We start from the raw sequence: 26,258 nt of genomic DNA, 5'->3' as shown, positions 1-26,258 counted from the left end.
GCTAAGGAGACTAAACTTTATTTTTTGGGCATTGAGAACTCATTGAAGCCTTCTGTCATGCTGGGCCCCTATTGACCTCAATAGATACTGCACCATGTTCAAAGAGACCAAAGAAGACACCCAGAGCCAGTGAATGAGACATAGGGTTGACTGAGGGAACTTACATACAGGGGGTCCATTGGCAGCAGGCTAGACAGGAGCACTGCTATAAAAAAAAGTGTAGTTTATATAGCATTTTCACTTAGTACCCTCCCCCTAGCAACCTCTTCCATGCAACCTTCATTTAACCCAAAACAAAGGGCCTCAAACTCCTGTATGGCCTGTATTCCACAGGATGGGCCAGAGGTTCAGATGTTCCTCAGAGATAAGGAATGAATCTCCAGGTTGGCTACTCCCAGATTCCTTAGCTGGGAACTCTAAACACACATTCCTTTTAGACCATAGGGTCATTCTCAGGGTATGCTTAAGTTATTGCTGTCAGATGTGTTCACCGTACACCTTCTGTGCAAGAGAATAATGTGACGGAGGCCATCCTCAGTGTTCTTACAAACTTAATCTAACAGAAGTGAAGCCCATTTCAGGACAGACTGCACTAGTCCGGACAGGAACAAATAAGGACCTAAGTTAAGAGGTAACAGAGAGAAGAGAAAGGTTGGAGATGAAACTATGAATATGAATAAAAGCAAACCCAACTGCATCTTATGAAGAATTGTTTCAATATTCTAACTGCAGAACTAAGAAGAATTACAATTAACTTTCTCCATGGCTCATTGGTGGAATAATCTGAACCTCTTGGTCCATGGTATAATTAATACTTCTGATGGGTACTTAAACTGTCATTTCTTTTTAAGATGTTAGGCCAGCCATGGTGGCTCATGCCTGTAATCCCAGCACTTTCAGAGGCCAAGGCGAGCAGGTCACCTGAGGTCAGGAGTTTGAGACTAGCCTGGCCAACCATGGCGAAACCCCGTCTCTACTAAAAATGCAAAAATTAGCTGGGCGTGGTGGCACACGCCTGTAGTCCCAGCTACTCGGGAGGCTGAGACACAAGAATCACTTGAACCCAGGAGGCAGAGGTTGCAGTAAGCTGAGATAATGCTATTGCACTCCAGCCTGGGTGACAGAGGGAGACTCTGTCTCCCCAAAAAAAAAAAAAAAAAAATTTTAGCAACAGCTTTGCATGGAATGTGATGTGTATTTCCAGCAACAAGGAAGTGATTTCATAATTGACAAGGAAAAGATAATACTGAAGAGAAATCAGAAGCAAAGCTTACATGCTGATGAGCAGAGTGAGAGGTAAACCATTTATGAATGGCCACAGTCACATACCATAAATGAATGATATGCTAATGAATGCACTTACAACTGTGCTTGGTCCATGCATGTACTCAGTAAAAGCTCTTATTACCCTCATGAATAGAAATGGAGGAAAGGAAAAACCAAGTCCAAAGAAATCAGAGCCTCTGGGTAAAAACATCAATAGCTTTATTTCTTTGCAAAACAAATACTTTCTAGAATTCTGGGTTCTGAAGGGTTAGAGAGTTGGACACTGAATTCACAATTTCTTGTCATTTTAGTAAGGAGAGGTAAAGTGCTGAGGAGTGGCTCTCCTCTTACATGGAGAAGGAAAGACACACTGATGGCCCCTGGGTTGGTGCTGTAGCTGTGCCTCAGACTTTGAGACAGTTGCAGTTGGTCAGTGCTGGTATCAGTGGCAGAATGATGCCACTTCCTCATGGCCCAGCCTCCCATGGCTAGAGAAGCTCCAAAGAGTCCAGAAGATCTTGTAGCCATCCTTGTTATTCACGAAAGTCAGAGCCACTGTAGGCTTGTTTGTAGGTTGGTTCATTCCTTCATTTATTAGCTTTACTGAGATTTTTACTGAGCCCTCCTGTGTGCATATGCACAAATGTGTATGTTGGAGAAGCAAATGAAAGCAGACATTGGCTATCTTGTTCCCAAACCCAGCACCTCTTACACACAAGAGACCTTCTCAAGTGAATAAAATGGCTGAATGAAAGAAAACAGAAACACTTAAACATGGAGCCTGCCCTCATTGTAGTGGGAAAGAGCCGTGGACACAAATGGCTAATGTGTGGTGGGGTGAGCTAAGGGTCATGAAACAGCTGCATGTAACATGATATGGACTTCAGATTATGGAGAAATATCCCAGCTGAGAAGTTCAGAGAAGGCTTCATGGGCATTGCTCCCCCTACCAGGATCATGTGCGCCAGTCATGGGGACTTGCTTTCTCCTACTTGTTTCTATTTCTATGCTACAGCCCCACGAGTCCTTCTCTGACTTCTAGGCTAGAAGTGGCTCTCCTCAATCTGAAGTCCACCTGAAAGAGGAGACTGGGGAATGAGTCGCTACTCCCCTCCCCTAATTCCCTCAGTGCTCCTCATTTTTTACTGTCTATGTTACCTAGGGAGTTTATTTAAAATCCAGGTTCCAGGTCTGACCCTGGGGAGATACCATATCCAGGAATCTGAGGCTGGCCAAGAAACCTGCATGTTTGCCATGTGCCCCAAGGTGATTCTAATATGGGTGGTTCATGACAGCACTCTGAGAAACCCTGCTTTAAGCATCCGCAACATACTCCTCTCTTTCTTGAAATGACCTCATCTGTGTTATTGATTGGGAGAACTTCTTCTCGTCCCTTAAAGCCCAACTCAGACTTTTCTCTGACATTTCGTACCCTGACATCTGGACATAATTGTTTCCGTCTCTGGGGTTCCATAGAGCCGTAATTTTTCAAATTGCAGGCCGTGCCAATTAATAAGTAGGCCATGGGACCAGTTTAGTGGGTCAGTTTAGTACAAGAGAAGAATACAAAATAGTCATATTTTTGTGAAATTTTTTTCAATTTTATATAAATGTGTGTATGTGTGCATGTGTACAGTGTCACTGTCTTAGGTTGTGTTCCTGGAAGCAGATGACAACAGGGATTCAAGTGCATGTGTTTTATTGAGGGAACGTATGTCAAGAAAAATCTATAATGGAGTGAGGGAAGTAGGCTAGGAAATGAGAAAGGGAGTGGCAGGTATGGGGTTGAGGGTCAAGTTTAGCTTTGGGTGTCTCATCCCCCAGGGAAGCTCTGAAGCATAAATTGCACCACAGAGTTGTCACCCACTGAGGCACAGGGCTGGCCTGTTGCGTTCCTGCATCAGTAAGTCGTTGGTGCTGGACTGCCAGGGCAGATGCAGGTAACCTTCCAGGTGAGGTGGCTCTCATCAGCCAAGAGCAAGGCCCAAGAGAGAAGGGGTCAGTCAGGAGCCATAGCAGCAACAGTCCCAGGAGCTGGCAGCTGCATGCACTAACCCAGTAAAGGGGATCTGGCAGCAGAACAACAGCACCTACAACACCTACTCATTGCATGCTCAGACCCACCTGCAGGGCCCAGTGCAAAATAAAAATGCAGGGCCGGGCGCAGTGGCTCACGCCTGTAATCCCAGCACTTTGGGAGGCCAAGATGGGTGGATCATGAGGTCAGGAGATCGAGACCATCCTGGCTAACATGGTGAAACCCCGTCTCTACTAAAAATACAAAAAATTAGCCAGGAGTGGTGGCGGGTGCCTGTAGTCCCAGCTACTTGGGAGGCTGAGGCAGGAGAATGTCGTGAACCCAGGAGGTGGGGCTTGCAGTGAGCCAAGATTGCGTCCTTGCACTCCAGTCTGGGCGACAGAGTGAGACTCCATCTCAAAAAAAAAAAAAAAAAAAATACATAAAAAAAAATAAAAATGCAGAGCTTGTGTTCTAAAATCAGAAGGAAACAAAAGGCCATTGAAAGTACTAAAATATAAAGCTTTATACTTTCTTTCATGGTCTTTCTCTCAGTTTGTCAGAGCATTTTGTTATTTGCTGTTCAATGTCGTTCTATGTAAAGATATATTAAAATTTAAAATTATTAGTATGAATTGTACCATTCATCTTTGCAGAGTGCAGTGCCAATTTTAACTGCAAACATAAGAACATTTCAACTCACACATGGAATCACTGAAATTACAAAATTTGTATTCGTATCCACATTGTCAATTTGTAGTCATATATACATATGTATTTCATTCTTAACAGAACTGTGAGAACACTGCACAAAACTAAGTCAACTGTTTTCATTTCACTTCCTGCTATATGTTCAACCAACACTCTACCTTCAGCATACTGATGAGTAAGGAAGGACTGAAAGGAAATGAAACTGTGGGTTGTCCTGTCTTTCTCTTTCCTTCTAGTCATCCTTTTCAGTGGAAGTAGTTGGCTAACGCAGGGAAGTCACATGAATAAGAAAATATATGGGGCAAGGCATGGTGGCTCTTGTGATCCCAGCACTTTGGGAGGCTGAGATGGGAGGATTACTTGAGCCCAGGAGTTTGAGACTAGACTAAATTTGAGACGCCACTGCATCCGCAGTGCCAGAAATACTGCTCAAGTCAGTGCCTCCCCTTCCCTGCCTGTATTCTGTCCCGTTTCTACACAGGTGACAGTTTTAGCAATTGTATCACTACATCATGCCAGGGATCATCAGTGCATGTCACCCACCACGGCCCTCACTGCCAGCCAAACAGTAAATTATCCACCTCCAGAACTGCATCTTAGGATCTACTTTTAGGTAAACTGTCTGGCATTAATTATGTCAAGTCAGGCGCCCTAGGAGAGCCTAAGATGGGATTCAACTGCAAGTGATTTATTAAGAAATGTTCTTCAGGAATACTCTTAAGAGAGTGAAGGAGAAAAGATAGAGAAAAGGAAAGAGCAGAGCGAGACGTGGTCTCAGGTAAAACAAACCTTGAATTGATCCTCAGAGGAGCTCAGGGGCATACACTGGAGGCAAAGTTGTCCTGCCCCTTGAGACAACCTGGTCAGCCTTGTATCAGTCAGTCATTGGCTGTGAGCTCCCAGAGGTTGTGTTGGGTGGTTAGGGAGGGAGATATGAAAGAGCAATCCTCCAGAGCAAGGGTCAACTGTGAGCTGTCAGCAGCCACACACACAGCAACTGGAGGATGGGTGCACCAAACAGCTAAAGGAGATCTGGGAGGGGCACCTACAGTGTCTACTGCAACTGCAAGTGTATTTTATTTTATTTCTCGCCCTGTCACCCAGGCTGGACTGCAGTGGTGCGATCTCGACTCACTGCAACCTCTGCCTCCCAGGTTCAAGCGATTCTCCTGTCTTAGCCTTCCGAGTAGCTGGGACTACAAGTGCACACCACCACTCCCAGCTAATTTTTGTATTTTTAGTAGAGACGGGATTTCACCATGTTGGCCAGGCTGGTCTCTAACTCCTGACCTCGTGATCCACCCGCCTTGGCCTCCCAAAGTGCTGGGATTACAGGCCTGAGCCACCGCACCCAGCCTTACAAGGGTTTGTTTGTTTGTTTTTGTAATGTTTGAAAAACATTGTATATGGATGACTTTACATATACCTCTGTCTATTAAAACCCAATCTGACAGTACAATTTCTTATTTACATTTCTGCCTCAGATGCGAGATTCTAAACTCCTCCGTGGCAGAGGCTCTGTCCTATTTATTTTGCATTCCTAATTCAGGAGCTGGCACATAATTGTTACTAAACATTTATCAAATGAAGGGCAGTTTAGGGTAGATTACAGAGCAACTAGAACTTCAGGCTAAGTAACTTGGGCATTATTCTGTTGGCAGTTAGAAAGAGTTTGAGATGCTTGGTTGGCAGCAGTACATGATATATATTGGACCAGAGAGAGAGAAGAGAGCAGCACCAAGAGACTATTGCAGCAACACAGGCAAAAGTAACAAGAGGAGGAATTTGAGCGGAGGCTGTGAGTGTGGAGAGGCAGATGCAAAAGTAATTAAAGAGGTTTTATCTACAGGGTCCAGATGGCCTCAGGCTGACATCCAGTATAGAGACCATCAGGGATTCTAATTAATCATGTTAGGAGTTTTATACTTACATGCTCCCAAGCAGATAGAAGAAAAGCATTTCTCATTTTGCATGGAAGAAATATCTAGAAAATAAATCCATGTGGGTTTTCTCATTGTCATGCCCAATTAGGCAAAATCCGTAAAGTGGGCATGGGAATAGCCTCCATATTTTGGGAAGAACTCCGCAGTCATATCCAAGAAAACCCAAGGTTATCAATGTGGAATTTGCTCAGTTCATTAGCACAAGGGTACTTAAAGTTACTTCCCAGAACACTGCTTTCAAATCAATCATTCTATACAGAAACATATGTTCCAAAGCTGCAGTATTAGCACATTATTCTCAGCTGGATTCTGGACTGTATCCTGCTTAGAATAATTTATCTGTGACTCACATGAATCATATACACACCAGGAAATACAGGGGGTGGTGCAGTGGGGGACTGGTTTTCTTGAACTCTTTCAGGCCTTGACTGTAGGCAAAGCTATTTACATTCCTCTCCCATTTTAGGGCTTGGGGACTTTTGGCCAGAGTCCTGCTGTTCACGTTGTTTTAGGAGAGCCAGTTCCTGGGAACCCTGTTACATGGACTGGACCTGGATTTGCCAGGGTTCTCCCTGGGGCTGGCTTGAGATTTGCTGTCAACAACATTCCCTTTCCTGTGGACTTCACCATTGCCATTCGCTATGAAACCCAGGTATCCTTTAACTCTCCAACTTCGGTGGTGAAAAGCTGACAGAAATACATTCTTGAACTGTTTCCATTTCAGCCTTGCTAGAATAGGTTCATCCGAAAAGGATTTGTAAAAAGTGAACATCTGGGGAGCATTATAAACCCAAGGGTTTCCTAAAGATATTGAAGCAGCACAGTGAGCCATATGCATGCATGCTGTATCCCATGGAGAGAAGCTACAGTTGGAGTTATAGATTTAAAGTACCAGGTTTAAGGAAGTGGTGACTGTTTGTATAAGAAAAATAACCAAAATAACACAAATCCTTTCCTCCTGGTACTTTTCTTCTAAAAATTTAATAAACCAACACATGTGCAGAGATTCAGACTCACAGGTGATGCAGCAGAGGCATTTGTTTGCATTACCCTGCAACAAGAGAAAGACCAAAAGCAAACTGCCCCTCTTGTTTCCCACTACTAGACCCCCTGCCGCCCACCTTTTAAGAAATATCTAAAACAGAATAGAAGCCAAATTAGAAAAATCGTTGATTTACACCAATAGTTCCTAACCTTCCTTTGGATCTGAAACCCACTGAACATCTCCTTTGAAACTTGTTTGATATGGCTGGAGGGGGGTGTGGTCTTAGAGGCTCCCAAGCCCCACTAGGGACCACACCCTGGAGGCTCTCACGGTGCATCACATGCCCAGAGCAGCTGATCTGCTTTGAAATGTGTGATAGGACATAATTCTCTATTTCTTACTTACAAATGAAAGCCAAGGAACTTCAATGAACTTTGGCTCAGTGAATATGATAAGAAAGCCATTAAAAATATATATAGATTAATTTATCTGTAGAGGGAATATGGCCCTGACACCTTTAAAAAGCTTTTCCAAATTGTAAGGCTTCAGAATAGAGCTAATTTGAATATCTCCCCAATATATAGATTCCTTTTGTAAAGGATTCCAAATTATTATTATTTGTTCTGTGATCCAGAGCCATGATGAATGAGTCAACTCCCTGGGAAATGGGGGTTGAGGATTAGGCTTGTCATGAGAGTTAAGGTTTTTCCAGGCTCATGAGCCCATGAGAAACAATGCTTTTTCTGCCTGGATCACAATTCAGGCATCAGAGGGTTGGGCCTGAGAGTGAACCTCTAAGACTCTTTCAACTCCAAAACTCTTTGCCAAGTGGCCTAGGGGTTGCAAATTCAAGTCCATGCACTTTCCATTAGCTATATGTGTGTACGTGCAAAATATTTTCCTGCATCCTTGCAGTGACATGCCTTAATGTCATGCCTGTCTAGTCTGCAGCTGACTGGACTGCCCAGATCATGGTGAATGCCCCCGGAGGGAGTGAGCACTGCGTACCCAAGACTCCATGGTCAAAGCCTCAGTCTTTTGCCTTACCAGCGGCTACCAGGTATGTTTCAGACCTGTTATCAGTAACTTGTTTCTGGGAACTAAGGGGGAAAGAGGAGGACTGAAGAAAACTATAACATATATTAAGCACTTACTGTGTATTGCACTATGCTTTATATTTAATATCACTTTTAATCTTCATAACAACTCAATACGGCAGGTCTTGTCTTCATCAGATGAAGAAGAAATTGAGAAGGAGAATACTTAAATGACTTACCGAAAACTCATTGCTAATGTGTAGCAGAACCAGGATTCTAGCCAGGATATCCTGACTCTAAATATTGAATGTTCCTTTTCCGGTCCCCAGGTGGCTTTGAAATGTAAGAAAGCAAAATGCAACAAGAATAAGAGTAAAACATTCAGCTTGATTACTCTCAATAGATGAGAGTCTTTGAGGTAAAAGACTGCTAATTTTGAGCCCACTGATTTTGCCTCAACAGAAACTTGTGGCAAAATAAGTTTTTTTTTTTTTGAGTTGGAGTCTCTCCCTGTCGCCCAGGCTAGAGTGCAATAGCACAATCTCTGCTCACTGCAACCTCTGCCTGCTGGGTTCAAATGATTCTCCTGCCTCAGCCTCCTGAGTAGCTGGGATTACAGGAGCATTCCACCATGCCTGGCTAACTTTGTGTATCTTTAGTAGAGACAGAGTTTCACCATGTTGGCCAGGCTGGTCTCGAACTCCTGATCTCGTGATCTGCCCACCTCGGCCTCCCAAAGTGCTGGGATTACAGGTGTGAGACACCGCGCCCTGCCGCAAAATAATTTTTTTTGAGATTTTTTTGAGATCCTGTTGATGCTAGCATGAGAGATGGGATGAGGACCTCTGTCCCATCCTTTCCCCAGAGCTGTCATGACAACCCATAGCCAATAGTTTCTCAGATTTTGCTACTTGACACAATCGTATGGAAGAGCCACAGAGGATCTGAATGTGACTTTACCGTCCAACCAACCCACCTGTGCTGGTCTAGACCTACACTGGCCTCAGCCCCACAGTGGAGGTCACTGCCCAGTACAAGTGCAATGCTACCAAATACTATGGCCATTTAGCTAATATAATGGTACTTCTGTGGTCTGAATTTTTGCTTTATCTTTCTTAATACAGAATCATGCTGCTTCCCACCCCCATCTGTTTAGAACCAGATGTACAATATTCCATAGATGTCTATTTTTCTCAGCCTTTGGAAGGAGAGTCCCATGCTCATTCACACATCCTGGTGGACTCTGTAAGTATCACAGAGCTTTGTGGGTGCTTTCTTCGCTACTAAGCACTGTTATAATTACTTTTAGACTTGCTAGTGAAATATTTCTTTAAAAATGTAAATGTATTTGCTCAATTATAAAAGCCACCTAATAGCATCTGCAAATCTTATATAACAGTATGTCCCAGTAATGGTTTGGAGTGTTTTACATATTATTTAATCACAGAAACCCTGTGTGGTAGATATACTTTCATAATTTTACAGATGATGGAACAGAGCTAGTGGTCTGTGACCCTGTGGCAGGGTCACAGAGCTAGTGAGTGAGGAGTCCAGAATCAGAGCCACCCTGCCTGCTTCCACATCCCTGCCCTGAGCCACGACAGCACACTGGCAGTGTAGGAAATGTGGGGAAGAAATCCAACCATATTAATCATTATCATTTTCTAAGTTCCCATTTTACACATCCTACACCTTTGTATCATTAAAATCAGAATGCTTATACAATGTTGTAGGCCAATTTTTTTCACCTCACAGTTCATCATAAGCATTTTCTTATGGTATGTATGCAGTCTTCTTATCTTCAGAAACCAAGCATAATACTTCCTGAGTGACTTCTTCCAGCGTCTTTCCCCCACAGAGTGGGACGATTGGCATTCCTTCCAAACTTCTTACTCTGTGCAGCCCTTCAGACCCAGGCTTGTCCCTGGGCAGAGTTGGGCATTGAGTAGATTTACTTAAGTTACTTATCTATTTTCCCTATTCCTGGTCATATAAGTTGCTACTATTTTTTACTACTATGTATATTTGATACATGTTTGATACATATGTATATTTGATACATTTGAAATATACATATATTTGATATGTATTACTACTATATATATTTGATACATATTTTAAAAAATATTTTAAAATATTTTCCTACTTTACCTAAGGTGTTATGGCTCTTGAAATAATTTGTCAAAATATTTTCTGGAACATATTTTCCAATTAATTTTTTTTTCTTTTTTGAGACGGAATCTTCTCTGTCACCCAGGCTGCAGTGCAGTGGCACTATCTCGGCTCACTGCAACCTCCGCCTCCTGAGTGCAAGCAATTCTCCTGCTTTAGCCTCCTGAGTAGCTGGGATTATAGGCACCCGCCTCCACACCTGGCTAATTTTTGTATTTTTAGTAGAGATGGGGTTTCACCACATTGGCTAGGCTGGTCTCAAACTCCTGACCTCAGGTGATCCACCTGCCTCAGCCTCCCAAAGTGCTGGGATTACAGGCATAAGCCACAGTGCCCAGCCTCCCCAATTAATTTTTAAGATCTTTAGTATGGTATGAAGGTACCAGTTTCATCCCACCTTCAACAGAATTGTATAGAATCATGTGGGATTTTTAAAAAGTAATTTCATGGATAAAAATAAAATTTCCTTGTTAAAATTGCATTTTTGCATATTTGTGAGAATCTTCTAATATCATTACTTAATTGGCAAACTACAGCCCAGCAGAGTTTTATTGGGCCACTGCCAGTCCCATTTGTTTATATATTATCTATGGCTGTTTTCAAGATAAAAGGCAGAGTTGAGTAGTTGCACAGAGACTTTACGGCCACATTTCATCTGGCAACCATAATCAAAGGTGTTATAAATCCTGTACCTAGAGAGCTCTGTAACGGTTCAGGTGAGAGGATCTACCTGGTAGATTCTACCATATTATAGTAGAAATAAAGTAGAAAGTAGAAACAAACTCTTCATTGGGAATGTTAAACTGTCATGATTTCCCTAACCATATAGTCCATTTCTCCACGGAGGAACTTTAAATAGAACTGCACTCATTAACAAACATATGAGTTACAAAGGGAAGAAAATCAAATCCGATAGGTTTAATCTGGGGGGAAATGCCAAAAATTGGGAACCCAAGCAAATTAAAGAGAAAGGAAGAAACTAATGAAGTCCTAGATCACTAAGGGATATTACTGTCATAATAATCAGGGAACTCAAATTTATAAAAGCCGACATACTCTTGATTTTCAATCTATATCCTAAATATTTCTAAACTTTGTAAATTCCAAAGATTATCACTTGATGCTGTACTAAAGGCATTCGTCCAAATTATCCACTCATCACCCATTCACTGAGTATATATGGGCCAGGAAGTATGCTGGTCCTGGGGTGTAAAATATGGTTCCTTATTAAAAAATAATTCTCAGCCTAGTATAGAAGAAAGACTTGTATATAAAATCATTACAATGATGTTTGATAGATGCAATAAGTAAATAATTTGGAATTAATTTTTAAATATTGCATTTGGGCCGAGCATGGTGACTCACACCCATAATCCCCGCACTTTGAGAGGCTGAGGCAAGCAGACCACTTGAGGCCAGGTATTCAAGACCAGACTAGGCAACATGGCAAAACCCCGTCTCTACTGAAAATACAAAAATTAGTCATGTGTGGTAGCACATGCCTGTGGTCCCAGCTACTCAGGAGGCTGAGACACAAGAATCGCTTGAACCTGAGAGGCAGAGGTTGTGGTGAGACAAGATCACGCCACTGCAATCCAGCCTGGGTGACAGAGCAAGACTCTGTCTCAAAAAAATAAAATAAAATATTGCATTTGATTAGTTTTCAATCGATCATTCTCTTACATATAGCTATGGAAAACCTGAAGTATGAATAAAAGTTAAGAGAATAACCTATAATTGGCAACTGTCAGAAATCTTGGAAGAGGCCCAGACCTGTTTTAGGTCAGATTCCCTCAAGCAGAAGCTGAGACAGGGACTCAGGTGGATGTGATTTATTGAGGGTGTGTTCCTGAGAGGAGAGGAGTGAGGAAAATAGGGGACGACAGGGGAAGGAACCAAGCAAGGATGTGGTCTCCACTGAAGTGCGGCCTCAGGCTGATCCCACCTGGAGCTCTGGAGACTGGATTGCACCACACAGTTGAACCTCGCTGAACACAAAGCGGTGCCTTATAAATGCTCAGCTGGCTACAGGTTCACCACCACCACCACCACCCACCCCACTGTGAGTGCATAAACCCCTGGACCAGGTGGCTGAGAGCAGTTTTCTGAAGAAGGGAATAGCTGTGAGCTTTAAGGAGCCAGTGCCACACCCACTACAGGATGAGTATACCAGCCTGCCAAGGCCGACCTAGGCCGCGTACCTACAGTGTGCACTGTGGTCTCTGACCCAAAATGTCCAGGAGGAGAAAGTCCTTGCACATTTCATTGTTACAGACTAACATGATTAATGCCATACCACCAATTTTGTTGCTCTGGGAAGATAAGATACTTGACTGCTTGGGACGCAGCCCTTTCAAAGTTTATTCTTTTCTGCAGCCAGATTAACATTTGCATCTAAGACCAGGGGACATTACCAAGAAGACCAAAGGAAACCTTTGTTTAACCACGGTGCTCCTTCTGCACAAATGCCTTGTTTGGCAAGCACTGTAAGATCACTGAAATTTGTTTTCAGTTACCCAGATTACATGGTATGTGCATTTATAAAACTGTGTTTAGAGTAAAAAATATATTAGGCATTCTAGAATATAAAACTGCCATTCTTCTTTTTAAACCATGGAATGGAATATACTTGGTAAACATAAAGTCCTTAGAAGTTTCTGGTAGAAGAAGTGAGTCATGGCATTACAAAATCCTATAGCTGGCCGGGCGCGGTGGCTCATGCCTGTAATCCCAGCACTTTGGGAGGCCGAGGTGGGCGGATCACCAGACATCAGGAGTTCGAGACCAGCCTGGCCAACATGGCAAAACCCCGTCTCTACTAAAAATACAAAAATTAGCTGGGCGTGGTGGTGTTTGCCTGTAGTCCCAGCTACTTGGGTAGGCTGAGGCAAGAGAATCACTTGAACCCGGAGGCAGAGGTTTCAGTGAGCTGAGATCGCACCACTGCACTCCAGGCCTGGGCGGCGGAGCAAGACTCCATCAAAAAAAAAAAAAAAATCCTATAGCTGACGGGGACTCTTGTCATCTGGTCCATCTTCTGAGTTCCCAGAATGGCCAATTATCAATGGCTCAGACTAAGAGCTGTAAATAATCTCTGGTTGGCTGCCCTCATCCCCAACCCCAGCCCATCTGGCTTTCTTCTTCATCTCTCCCCACTTGGTTTGTGTTTGGAGAGCACAGAGTCATTTTCATATCAACTTAAGAATACAGTAGTAGACCTGTGAATATTCTTTACTGAACAAATTTCTATGAAGCACCTACTATAAATTAGACACTGTGATAGGCATAGGTATAAACAAGACATGCACTATCCCTGCCACCCCAGTTCTTATTCTCTAAAGGGGAGACGCAGACAAGCAGGCAATGAGAGCATGGGGTTAGAGGTCCTGGGAACTGTGACAGGGCACAGACCCCAAAAAGCTCAGTGTGACTCTCGCAGTAGTTCTCAGCCTCATCCGACCCAACCCCATGCCCCCTTTTTTTAACTTTTAATAATATTTTTATTACAAATATTTTCTAATATTCCTTACCATCCTGAAATGAAATTCATAGGCACTATAGCCTATCTGCACACATGACTTCCAAATAACATCAATGTAATATGCTAATATTAATACAAAGGAAAAACAAAAGGAAAGTGGATAAATAAATCATCAGACTTCAATGTGTACGTGTATAGGCATGAATACACCAGAAGACGCAATGAAGTAGGAAGATGCTCACATAGGTAGAATCACTGCAGAGGAGACAGCCATGAAAGCAGATGTGTTGTAAACATGTTTAAAAAACATAGAGTTAGGCTCTCAACTCAAACTATAAACAGGGTTTTCTCCTTCATGAATATCCAATGGAACTTTCAAAAGCTATAGGGGCCATTTTGTGAGAACGTCCCACGTTTCTGACTGCGACCTGCTAAATGCCTGTAATAAACATCACTTTATTGCTGCGACAACTAAAACCACCTCCACAAATTTCCAAAATGCTCCCTAGAGGGGCAGTACCTCCCATATTGAGGACCATGGGGTTGAGAGGATGAGCAGGAGGAACATAGCAATATCAAAAAAGAAAAATAAGTTCAGATTTTTATCCTGAGGCAATGGGAAGCCACTGAAAAGTTTTAAGAAGGAGATTATCTGGACAAACTGCATTTAAAAAGATCACTCTGACTTTAGTGTAGAAAATGGATTGGGTGTGGCAAGAATGGACGCTAGGCCATCTGTTCGGCTGCAACTGTAATCATCCAGGTGGCCTGAATTAAGGAAGTGGCAGGGGAACAAAGAACCATAAATGCACCCTAGACACATCTAAGAGGAGGAATTGGCCGGGCTTGTGATTTGATGTGTGTAGGATGTGCGTTAGGCAAAAGTGTTGATAGCAAAGAGGCAAGTGTCAAAGATGACATCCTTCAGTTTTCTCCACTGAGCAGCTTGGCAGATAGTGGCATTGTTTACCAAGAATAAGCACAGAAAGGAAAGTGGGGTTCAGGCATGTTTGTTTTGCAGTGCCTGTTGGGCAACTAATAGGCGTTAGATATCAGTGCAGATCTGGAGCCCACGACTGACAGGTGCACAGGAAATGTAAATTCAGATGCTGGCACCCATTCAGACGGTGGCCCAGTGCGGCCAAGATCACCTAGGAAGTAGGTGTCGGGTTAGGAGGGGGTTGATGAGAGAACCCTGAGGAACTCTAACATTTAGGGATGAGGTAGGGAGAAGTATTGCATTGGCTTGAAGGGCGAATGGGAGATGAGGCAGGGGTGATGGCAAGGAAATGATTTTTTTAAGAAATTTGGCTATCAAGGAGTCAAAGGGCAGAGACAGGGGCAGTGGCAAGAGGAATATGTATGATTGAGGAGGTGATTTTACAGATGGGAGAGACTTGAGCACATTTAAATGTGAGTTGAGAGGAAGAGAGCAAAGAAAGCAAGCATAATTTCCAAAAGAGTTTTGTGAGGTTAGAGGAGTTACCAATGGGACACTTCTTCCACTCCCAATACCTCTTCCTTCTTGAGCACTAAATGTTCCGGATGGGTGGCAAGACTTGAGAGCCTGGAATTTGGGAGGCAGGTAGTAGGAAGCTCCAGGCCTTTTGCTGGGGTCTATTTCCTCTGTGTAGTAAGGAGGTAATGACATATGCTCAGAGTACAGCAGAAAGAGGAGATACTGGTAAATACAGTTGACTTTTGAACAATTCGGGGGTTAGGGGTATCAACCCCCCCATGCAGTCAAAAACCTACATATGATTTTTTTACTCCCCAAAAACTTAACTACTAATCACCCACTGTTGACTGAAAGCCTTACCAATAACATACAGCCAATTCATATATATTTTGTATATATTATTGTAGGATATAAAGTAAGCTAGAGAAAAGAATACATTATTAACAAAATACAAGGAAGAGAAAATATGTTTATATTCATTAAGTGGAAGTGGATCATCACAAAGGTCTTCATCCTCTTCATCTTCACGCTGAGTGGGCTGAGGAGGAGGAGGAAGAGAAGGGCTTGGCCTTGCTGTCTTGGAGTAGTGCAGGCGGAAGAAAATCCACATAGAAGGGACCCGTGCAGTTCAAACCTGTGTTGTTCAAGCATCAGCTCTGGTCATCTAGGGTTGTGATGCCACCAGCTGGGTGTGTCAAAGGACAATTAGGGAAAGACTGAAGAGGGTTGAAGTAAAGGGCTATGAAAACTGGTTTCAGGATGGATAAAGCAAAAAGAAGACTAGAAGAGATGTATCTGCACAGGTTTAGTCTCCAGACTTTACCTGCTGAATTAAAACCCATTTTCACTATTGCTTTTAACACCAGTTGTTCAAAATGACCAACTTGATGTTATTACTCTTTCAAATCTAGACAAACATATTAGCAAGTAAAAAATATGACAGTAAAAAGATAAAGGCTTTTTTTCTTTGCCACAAGTCCAGAGATATATTTAAAGATTTCTTAAATAAATTAAAAATCTTTAAAGTCTTCAGTCCTCACCAGTTTAAAGGATTGAGTTGAGTCTTCTTTGAACCATCATTTTCATAGATCTAATTTTTTATATATATAAGTAGAATCTTACACAGCAGATAGTTTGAATGTTAAGTCTTTTTGCATTCTTTCAAAAGCTTGGCCTTATTCCCCAAATCAATTCATTGGAGAATTTCTGCAGCAAGCAGGACTTAGATGAGTATCAGCTTCACAATTGTGTTGAAATTGCCTCAGCAATGGGACCTCAAGTGCTCCCGGGTGCCTGTGAAAGGCTGATCATCAGCATGTCCGCCAAGCTGCATGACGGGGCTGTGGGTACGTATCTGTTTAATGGGCTCTACTGAAGTACCGACATCCATACAAATGTTTTTCGGAGCAAATCAATTTATGTTAGCATCCACTCCAAACAACAACCAAAATACCCATTACTCAATGATTAGATACACAGAGTGGTCTGCTGATGTGTTGGAATCATAATGCACAGTACATTGAGTGTATAAAAGAGGAACTTTGCAGCAGCATTTATAGGCTAGATGGCTGGAACAACGATCCTAAAATATTCATTTGGAATTCTAGGGCTGGAAGGAACTCCAGACATCTTTCATCCCAAAATATTCATTTAATAAATGAGCATATTGGGGCCCAAAATCTGTACGTAACTTGCCCATTTCATTTAGCTATGGAAGGGTTTTTATCCCTCAGCACTACTGAAATTTTGAGCTGGATAATTCTTTGCTGCGGGGGCCTGCCCTATGCACTATCAGGTGTTTAGCAGCAGCCCTACAGATCTTATACCGGTACTGCCCTCCCCTAGTTGTGGCATCCAAAAATGTCTTCAAACTTTGTCAAATGTCACCTAAGGGACAAAACCTTCAGTTGAGAAGCATGGCTATAGAGTGACAGCTACAATGAGAGCTGAGACTTCCTGAATGTTAGGCAAATGCTTTTTCCATTAGGACAGAGCTATGAGTTCAGGGTACCCACCATCTCATGAAATATATGGAATTAGGGGGAAATAAAAAACTAGTAAGGGGGGCTGGGCATGGTGGCTCACACCTGTAATCCCAGCACTTTGGGAAGCTGAGGCAGGTGGATTGCTTGAGGTCAGGAGTTTGAGACCAGCCTGGCCAAAATGGTGAAACACCATCTGTACTAAAAATACAAAAATTAGCCAGGAGTGATGGCACGTGACTGTAATCCCAGCTACTTGGGAGGCTGAGGCATGAAAATCACTTGAACTGGGAAGGCAGAGGTTGCAGTGAGCCAAGATCATGCTACTGCACTCCAGTCTGGGCCATAGAATGAGACTCAGTCTCAGAAAAAAAAAAAAAAAAAAAACTAGTAAGGGGTATGGTGGCAGACACCTGTAGCCCTAGCTACTTGGGATGCTGAGGCAGGAGGATTGCTTAAGCCCAGGAATTCAAGGCTGCAGTGAGCTATGATCACACCACTCCAGCCTAAGTAACAATGAGACCTTGTCTCTAAAAAATAAAGTAGTAGGTATAATTCAGCACCAATGTAGAACATCAGGAATTGAAGTATTAAGAATGCCAATAGTATTAATTACATTAGAATAATTATTTAAAACCAATTTTAAGTCTGTTAACTTGTTAAGTAATGTTTATTGAGCACCCCATGTACCAGCACTATTCTAACTACTTCGCAGAACTTATTTCCTTTTATCCATTCAACAATCCCACAAGGCAGATTCTATATTATCCCTATTTAACAGATGAGGGAGTTGAGTATTAAAGAGGTCTTAAATGAGGGAGAGGTGAACTATAGCTACTAACAAGGTGAGGTGCTTCTCTGCCTCTTCATTCATTTCTACCTCGCTTCCATTGTTCCCTGCAGCCTGCAAGTGTCACCCCCAGGGCTCAGTCGGATCCAGCTGCAGCCGACTTGGAGGCCAGTGCCAGTGTAAACCTCTTGTGGTCGGGCGCTGCTGTGACAGGTGCTCAACTGGAAGCTATGATTTGGGGCATCATGGCTGTCACCGTACGTAGCAAAACACACAAGGGGAAACACTTGCTCACAGTCTTGACATTTTGACAGCAGGTAGTCATGGGGGGAGTTTTTAAGGGGAGGAGATTGGAAACCTGACTGCATTATTCAGACTATCTATGTAGATAAAATATACTGAACATTTTTTTGCTACACTTCATTCATCCATTCATCAATGGGCCCTGACTGTAGGCAGAGCTGCATTAGGAACCGAGAGTAATGAACAAGGCATAGTCCATGCCTCTGGAAGTTTGCAGTCTGTATCAAATGGTTGGTAGTTCAGGTAAAATGCGGAACACCATGAAGGGAGCTGGCAAAGCCAGCTTGAGGATCTAGCTCACAAGCCCAGTGGCTGGAAAGGCTAAAACAATGATAAGATTGGGGAGTCAAGAAAGGGACAATGCTGTCACCACAGACAAGACTTCTCCCAGTGAGGGTATCACCCTTTCTGATGTGAGGTTTGCAAACAGCCTTGTAACTCATTTTATAAGTCACCCATTGATAAGGGTTTAGATGGGGCTTCATCCACAGCTGATAATCCAACTCTCAGGGCTACTATGTTCAGGTATATAGTTCTCTCTTCACAGTGTAAATCATTAGTGAAAATATTGTTCCCTCAGATTCCTACCTTAGGAACCATGAAAACCTACAGGTAGGTTAATTTCCTTTCCAAGTAGGGAAACATATCTTTTCGGTCATAATCCAGAGAGATGGTTCCCCTTCCTGGGCATTGCTTGGGCATGGCCACCTACCCATCCCATCATTGGACCCATCATTGCTTTCTTTTCTCTTCTTTTTTTTAAAAAAAGTTACAAAATGCCTGAGATACACAGAGGGATCTAGACAAAGGAACAAACATTTCTTCCATGCGCCACCCTATCAAATAAACTGGCATCACATTTTGGCATAGCGAAGATTGGCTCAAGGGATTCAACAATTTATCGGAAAAGGATTGGGCCTCTTCCATCTTGTCTAGGAAAAAGAAAACTCTGACCATGTTAAGATGGGCTCTTACATGGTTTATAAGCTACAGGTTATATTAATACTATACCATTATTTTAGTATAGTATTTCTATATACTATATTAATAATAAAATATTAATACTAGAGGTTATATTAATATACCTAAGATATATGGAAGTTTAAGTCATTAAAAACATGTTACTTGTTTGGTTTCTCTGTATAAACAACAAACGTTAATAAGACCCAATTGTTCGCAACATACTGTTTATCCAGTGACTCAGTGAATTGTTATTTAACGTTTACCTGGCACTCATTATATGCTGTGTCCTAAGCACGTTACAGGCTTACTTGGTTCACCGGGATTGGGACAGGAAATGCGACACCAGAACTGTAACTCTTTCACCACCACACACCACTCATCCCCGCCCCAGCATACTTCTCTTTGCTTTATCCAGCATGTCGCTGCCATCCTCAAGGATCAAAGGACACTGTATGTGACCAAGTAACAGGACAGTGCCCCTGCCATGGAGAGGTGTCTGGCCGCCGCTGTGATCGCTGCCTGGCAGGCTACTTTGGATTTCCCAGCTGCCGCCCTTGCCCTTGTAATGGGTTTGCTGAACTTTGTGATCCTGAGACAGGGTCATGCTTCAATTGTGGAGGCTTTACAACTGGTAGAAACTGTGAAAGGTATGGAATTCATATGCACTTTAATTTTTAGGTCTTTGACACTTTGTTCCAATCTCCTAGTGGAGGTCCATTGAGTAGAGACTCAGCAATATTTAAGTGTGGGAGGGAGGACTGTTATAGGTGGGGGAGATCATTGTTTTCTCACCCTTCAAAATCATCTTATGAGCCAGAAAATGCTGGATTAAATCAATAACACACATTTGCCTGGCATGTTACTTTCTATGTTCCTCAAATGTGACATGTAAATCGAGTGCTATTACATAGAGTTTAATTGACCATATGTTGAGACTTTTGATATAAAACCAAAAGTCGTTTTGCAGAGCAAATGAACATCTTCTAAAATATTCAGTTTTCATAGTTGCACTGTTTTAAAGCATAGCAAACCCTCATTGGCTAACATGTGATCTTTTCCTGGAAACATTTTGGTGAAAGGAAATTGTCTTGACAGGTGTATTGATGGTTACTATGGAAACCCTTCTTCAGGACAGCCGTGTCGTCCTTGCCTGTGTCCAAATGATCCCTCAAGCAATCAGTATTTTGCCCATTCCTGTTATCAGAATCTGTGGAGCTCTGATGTAATCTGCAATTGTCTTCAAGGTTATACGGGTATGCGGTACAGTGCTGATGCAATTTTTTCTCTTTATCCTACACTGTAATCTGTAAAATGATCATATATTCATGACTTATCTGTCTTGGACAAATGTGTGATGCAGAAATGGTAAGAAGACACAATGTGATAAATTGCTGCTTTATTGAACAAAGAATTTGAATGATTCACAAACCAATGACAATTAAAACTCATCGGCCACTGAGCTATAATTGTTTGCAAATGATGTTCTAGAAAACTAATTGACCAAATGAGGCCAAATCAAATTAATTTATTTAAAATAAAATTATCATGTTAAGTAAGATATAAATGTGATAAAGTAACATATATATTATATATAACAAGCAGCTAAAAATAAATGGAATTAGTCAAATGCTTTCTTTGCATAATTTCAAATATTCAATTTGATATTTCACAGACATTACTAATTTTTTCAGGTATCTTGAAGCAATATTTGGGCATTCTACAGCCGTCACATAAGTCTTAATTCAAAACATGTATCTCTTGCTCAATTAAACATTTTATTTTAAAGACTTTAAGAGGGCTAGGCACAGTGGCTCACACCTATAATCCCAGTACTTTGGAAGGCCAGGAAGTGGGTGAGGGAGGATTACTTGAGGCCAGGAATCCAAGGCCAGCCTGGGCTGCAAAGCAAGACCCTGTCTCCACAAAGAAATTTTAAAAATTAGGTAGGCATGATGGATTGCATCTGTAGCCCTAGGTACTGGGGAGGCTGAGGCAAGAGGATCGCTTGAGCCCAGGAGTTCATGGCTACGGTGAGCTCTGATTATGCCACTACACTCCAGTCTGGGGCCTATGCAGCAGAGCAAGACCCTGTCTCTAAATTTAAAAAAAAAAAAAAAAAGGTATTTAAACATGAAACATGAGTGTGAATGTTTACTGAAAGTAAGAAGATAACTTATGAAGTCTATTTGATTTAATGAAATGTAGAACGTATGGCAATACTAATGATAATTACCATCATGATAAATCACATGCCTTATTTTCCCCTCATTTGTTACATCTAAGGTTAACAGTTAATTCTCACCTCTTCCCTTGCAGCCTCTTTTCCATGCAAGGTTTGGTGTGTTTGGTCAGTTTTTAAGAACTGAGACCATGTTTGGGCTAAATGAACATTTCCAATGGGATGAACCAAAATGTGGAGAGTGGAGCCACAGTTTGGGCACCTAAAAAGCTTCAGTCATCTCATGGTTGCAAGGGTAAAGAGTGTTAGAGAGAAAGGTGGTTCCTCCAGACTGCTTAACAGAAACACCCTCAAGGGCTCATATGTCATGAAAACTGCTCTTGCTCATCTTCACTTCTAGAAGTGACAGCTATTGCTGTTTGGGACTTTCCCTTCAGGCCTGCTTTATTTTCACCTTAGTTCACCTCTAGGATCAACTGAGAGTGGGTTGCCCCAGGATACCAGGGGCTGAGATTAGTCTTGGGTCCTGGGCACGCTAGTGTGATGCTGATTATATAAGGATCTAGAAATCCTGTGCCCACAGCTCCATGGTATTTGAAGAAAGCCTAGAATCCATTCTCCACCAAACACTTTTGAGAGCCGAATAATCATTTTATTCTTTAAATGAGTAATAATGAAAATGAAGGTTTTGTTTCACTTAGAACACTTTTCCTTATTCACCCCAAATGTGTGATTTCTCATTATTCCTAGAGGAGCCCAATAATTTTCTATTTACAACATCGATCTCCTCCTCTCTCCCAACACTCATACCTCACCCCATTCCTTTTCCTCCCACTTTCTTTCAGGTGCTCAGTGTGGAGAATGCTCTACTGGTTTCTATGGAAATCCAAGAATTTCAGGAGCACCTTGCCGGCCATGTGCCTGCAACAACAACATAGATGTAACCGATCCAGAGTCCTGCAGCCGGGTAACAGGGGAGTGCCTTCGATGTTTGCACAACACTCAGGGCACAAACTGCCAGCTCTGCAAACCAGGTCACTATGGATCAGCCCTCAATCAGACCTGCAGAAGTAAGTCTGCAAAACTCCCCGGGGAGAAGCTGAGTGACAGCTCATAAGTGTGTTGTCAGCTCTCCCATGCTAATTTCAGTTAGGCCAGTCCCAGCAGGCAAAAGCAGCACCCACTAGGTGACAGGGCTGTTGTACGGAACTCATCAACAGAAATTAGTGCAATGCAACCACTGGTATTCTCAGATGCAGCCACAATGTTCTCACTGGTGTTATTACTTTACCTTTTGTGTCTGTTGCCTGAAATACCTGTCCTAGTGGATTCAAAGCGTTGTTTCTCAGAGTTTAGTCCGCAGTTCACCTGTGCCAGAGCAGTGGGGAGGTGAGGTGTATTAACATGCAAATTCCTAGGCTGCACTTCAGACCTACTGAGTCAGAATCTCTGGGAGTGAGGCCCAGGAATCTGCATTGTAACAAACTCATCATTTGACTGTAATGTATAAGTAAACCATTGTTTTCAAGTCATTTAAATAAATGGAACTTTGGTGAGTGACATGAGGAAAAAATGAGACTTTTAGTCATCCTAACTGTGAGCTCTCAGCGCAAGTTCGACCACATGAACTTGCCATTTGGGGAGATCAGAAACCATTAAATGGGTTCCACCTACTTAGATTCTTTGGTAAATTCTTTACCATTATAAGGTGTTTGTTCTTTGAGCCCCTTGGAGAAATGATACATCCAGGTCTAAAACACTGTTTGTATGGTTTGCTAAATGCCACATTTATCATTGAATTTACCTCTGATGATGGTTTTATCATCCCAGGATGCTCCTGCCATGCTTCCGGCGTGAGTCCCACGGAGTGTCCCCCTGGTGGGGGAGCTTGCCTCTGTGACCCTGTCACTGGTGCATGTCCTTGTCTGCCGAATGTCACAGGCCTGTCCTGTGACCGTTGTGCTGATGGATACTGGAATCTGGTCCCTGGCAGAGGATGTCAGTCATGTGACTGTGACCCTAGGACCTCTCAAAGTAGCCACTGTGACCAGGCAAGATACTTTAAAACTTACTAGTGCACTCAAAGTGAGCATTGATAGTAAGACATGGTTTCTAAATGTGTAAAGAAAGTTTCTTTTATGTACTGTTGTTAATTAGTGCATTTAAACAGGATTGGCCTTACAGGGGATGGAGTCAGCCTCTATCAAGGAATGAAAACCAAAAAAAGAGAATGAGCATCTCAAAGTTCAGCTTCGCCTACTTCAGTTTTCTCTCTGTGACTGAGGAAGTCAGAATTCATACACAGTGAAACACAGACATCAGCCTCACCTTTCACTATTTCATACATGTAACCATAGGGAAGAACTAAGAAATAGTTAATCAGAAGAGATTATTAATCAGAATGAAAATGAACAGATAACTTCAAAACCCACAAGTCCATTTAAAAAACTGAGCTGTTGTTTCCTATTGCTCACCACTTGCTTTACATATAGGTAAAATAAGAAGTCTTCTTGACTTCCAGACTGGCATCGATTATATCTTAAGAATGTAGGCATGTGTGCCAGGAGCAAATCTTCAATGTTTCATATACAACTAATACTACATAGATAGATGCACATGTGATTTTTCAGTCAACAAACCAGTGAGCACAGAATTTTTAATGAGGATAACATTACTTGTGGGAAAAAAAAACTATTTGTTAATAACGCGCTTAGTTTTTTTGGTGGTTGTTTTGGTTTTTGTCTTTTGGCTTAATCTATTCTTTGAAACAATTTTCACATTAATAGAGTTTGCGGGGGCAAGGGTAAAAACAATGACAAGAAGTGTTAGAAAAAGCCAAATTCACAATATAGGGATCAGGATTTAATTGGAATGAAAATGCGAATTTAAGAAACTGGAGTCTTTCCAATTAGTAAGCATGGCTCACCTCCAATTTCAGCTCCACTATTCAACCTATTATTCAAAGGTCAAGTCTTTTGAAGGTAGTTCTTATATGGAGAATGTGTTTTTCCTTCTCTTCTTTTTCTTTCTCTCCAATCCTCATCCACCAACACACACAAACACCGTATCTTTTTTTTTTTTTTTTTTGAGACAAGAGTCTTGCTCTGTCACCCAGGCCTGAGTGCAGTGGCATGATCTTGGCTCACTGCAACCTCTGCCTCCTGGGTTCAAGCGATTCTCCTGCCTCAGCCTCCTGAGTAGATGGGATTACAGGTGCCCACCACCACGCCCAGCTAATTTTTGTATTCTTAGTAGAGACAGAGTTTCACCATGTTGGCCAGGCTGGTCTCAAACTCCTGATCTCAAGTGATCCACCCACCTCAGCCTCTCAGAGTGCTGGGATTACAGGCGTGAGCCACGATGCCCAGCCCCCACAACATACCTTTTTAAAACTAAGCTTTTTATTTTAGAATATATTTGTGAAGTTGTAAAGATAGAACAGAGAAAATAAACCCCATACCCAGTTTCTTCTATTATTAACACCTTATATTAATTTAACAACATTTGTCACTATGAATGGATCAATATTGATACATTATTGCTAATAAATTTAGTCAGATTTCCTTAATTTTTGCCTAATGTCATTTTTCTCTTCCAGGAGTCCATTCAGAACACATTATATTTAGTCATCTTATTTCCTTAAGCTCCTCTTGGCTGCGATAGTTTCTCAGGCCTTCCTTATTTTGTAGAATTGTATTCCTTATTTTGTAGAATTCAATTCAAATTGATCTGATATTCTTCTCAGGATTAGACTGGGTTTATAGGTTCTGAAACACCAGAGAGGTCAAGTCCACTCTCATCACATCCTATCAAGGGTACATATTATTAACACGACTTATCACTGTTAATGTGAATCTTGGTCACCTGGCTGAAGCAGTGTTTGTCAGATTGTTATATCATCAAGTTACTCTTTTTCCTCCTTTTTCTACTGTGCTCTATGGAAGGAAGTCACTATGTACAACCTACTTAAGGAGTAGGGAGCTATGCTCTTCCTCCTCAAGGACAGAGTATCTCCACAAATCATTGGAATTCTTCTGCACTGGAGATTTGTCTGTTGTCTTACGTTTATTCATTCATTCGACCACTTATTTATATCAGCATGGACTCATGGATATTTATACTTTTGGGGATAGTCCAACACTACTTTATTTTGTGGTTCAAATTGTTCCAGCTTTGGTCACTAGAAGATCTCTCAGTGGCTCCTGTGTCCCTTTGACATAGGCCAATACTGTAGAGTTTTTAAAAGCATTCCTTACCTTCTGGCGCTGCAAAATGTTTCAGGCTCACCTTATGTATTCTCTGCCCCAGTCCTAGAATCAGCTATTTATCTAGGGAGCACTGATTCCTTTACTAGAGAATGGTATTAGAAACCAAGATCTGGACACTGGACCGCCATGCCTGTTTTATAAGCTCCCCTCCACTCCCCACACCTGCAGCCACCAACCGTGGAATAAAGTGGTAGATCTCCATGTGACCACCTGGCTTCCCAATTCTTGAGGGACTCCTAGTGCTCAAGACAACACTATGTGGCAAGTTTCTTAGATCTTTTGGGAAGCATGTTTGTAGCAGCATTCAACAAAGACCACAGTTCCAAGGTAGCCTATGAAGCTGAAAGTTAGATGGTATTGGTTTAACCAGGAAGCCCCTCATGACAAGGGTCCTTTGAGTTATTTGGTGCATAGGGGATCCCATGGGGGAACACTGGTCTCTGCAATCAAGAAACATGTTCACTGGAGTACAGGGAAGACATGTGGACATTTAGATTCCCAGCTGTTTAAACAACTACCGATAGATGTCTCTATGTTAGCCAAGAGGTGGCTCCTGGTACATTCCCACAGAGAGATCCAAATGTGCCATCCAATATTTTCATCAACACTTTAGATGGAGTTGGAGAAACATGCTTCTCAAATTTGCAGATATTACAAAGCTGTAAGCTAATATGATAAAGACAGAACAAGATATCCCAATAG

At 42.1% G+C, this 26,258-nt stretch overlaps 1 protein-coding gene across 2 annotated transcripts in view; it reads left to right on the top strand.

Moving 5' to 3' along the window:
- Positions 1-26,258, top strand: part of LAMB4 (laminin subunit beta 4) — a 96,062-nt gene that overhangs the window by 34,461 nt on the left and 35,343 nt on the right. The window contains exons 14-22 of one of the 2 annotated variants that reach the window (XM_030825861.1): positions 6,404-6,589; positions 7,867-7,982; positions 9,084-9,204; positions 16,240-16,417; positions 17,957-18,100; positions 19,525-19,756; positions 20,205-20,362; positions 22,134-22,358; positions 23,119-23,339. In XM_030825861.1, the coding sequence (XP_030681721.1) occupies positions 6,404-6,589; positions 7,867-7,982; positions 9,084-9,204; positions 16,240-16,417; positions 17,957-18,100; positions 19,525-19,756; positions 20,205-20,362; positions 22,134-22,358; positions 23,119-23,339 (1,581 nt within the window). Of the gene's footprint in view, positions 1-6,403; positions 6,590-7,866; positions 7,983-9,083; positions 9,205-10,216; positions 10,412-16,239; positions 16,418-17,956; positions 18,101-19,524; positions 19,757-20,204; positions 20,363-22,133; positions 22,359-23,118; positions 23,340-26,258 lie in introns of those variants that run through there. The other variant, XM_030825862.1, reaches the window with a different exon arrangement.

This window comes from Nomascus leucogenys, chromosome 13 (assembly GCF_006542625.1).
Source record: "Nomascus leucogenys isolate Asia chromosome 13, Asia_NLE_v1, whole genome shotgun sequence".
NCBI lineage: Eukaryota > Metazoa > Chordata > Mammalia > Primates > Hylobatidae > Nomascus > Nomascus leucogenys.
This window is presented reverse-complemented; position numbering and strand designations above follow the sequence as displayed.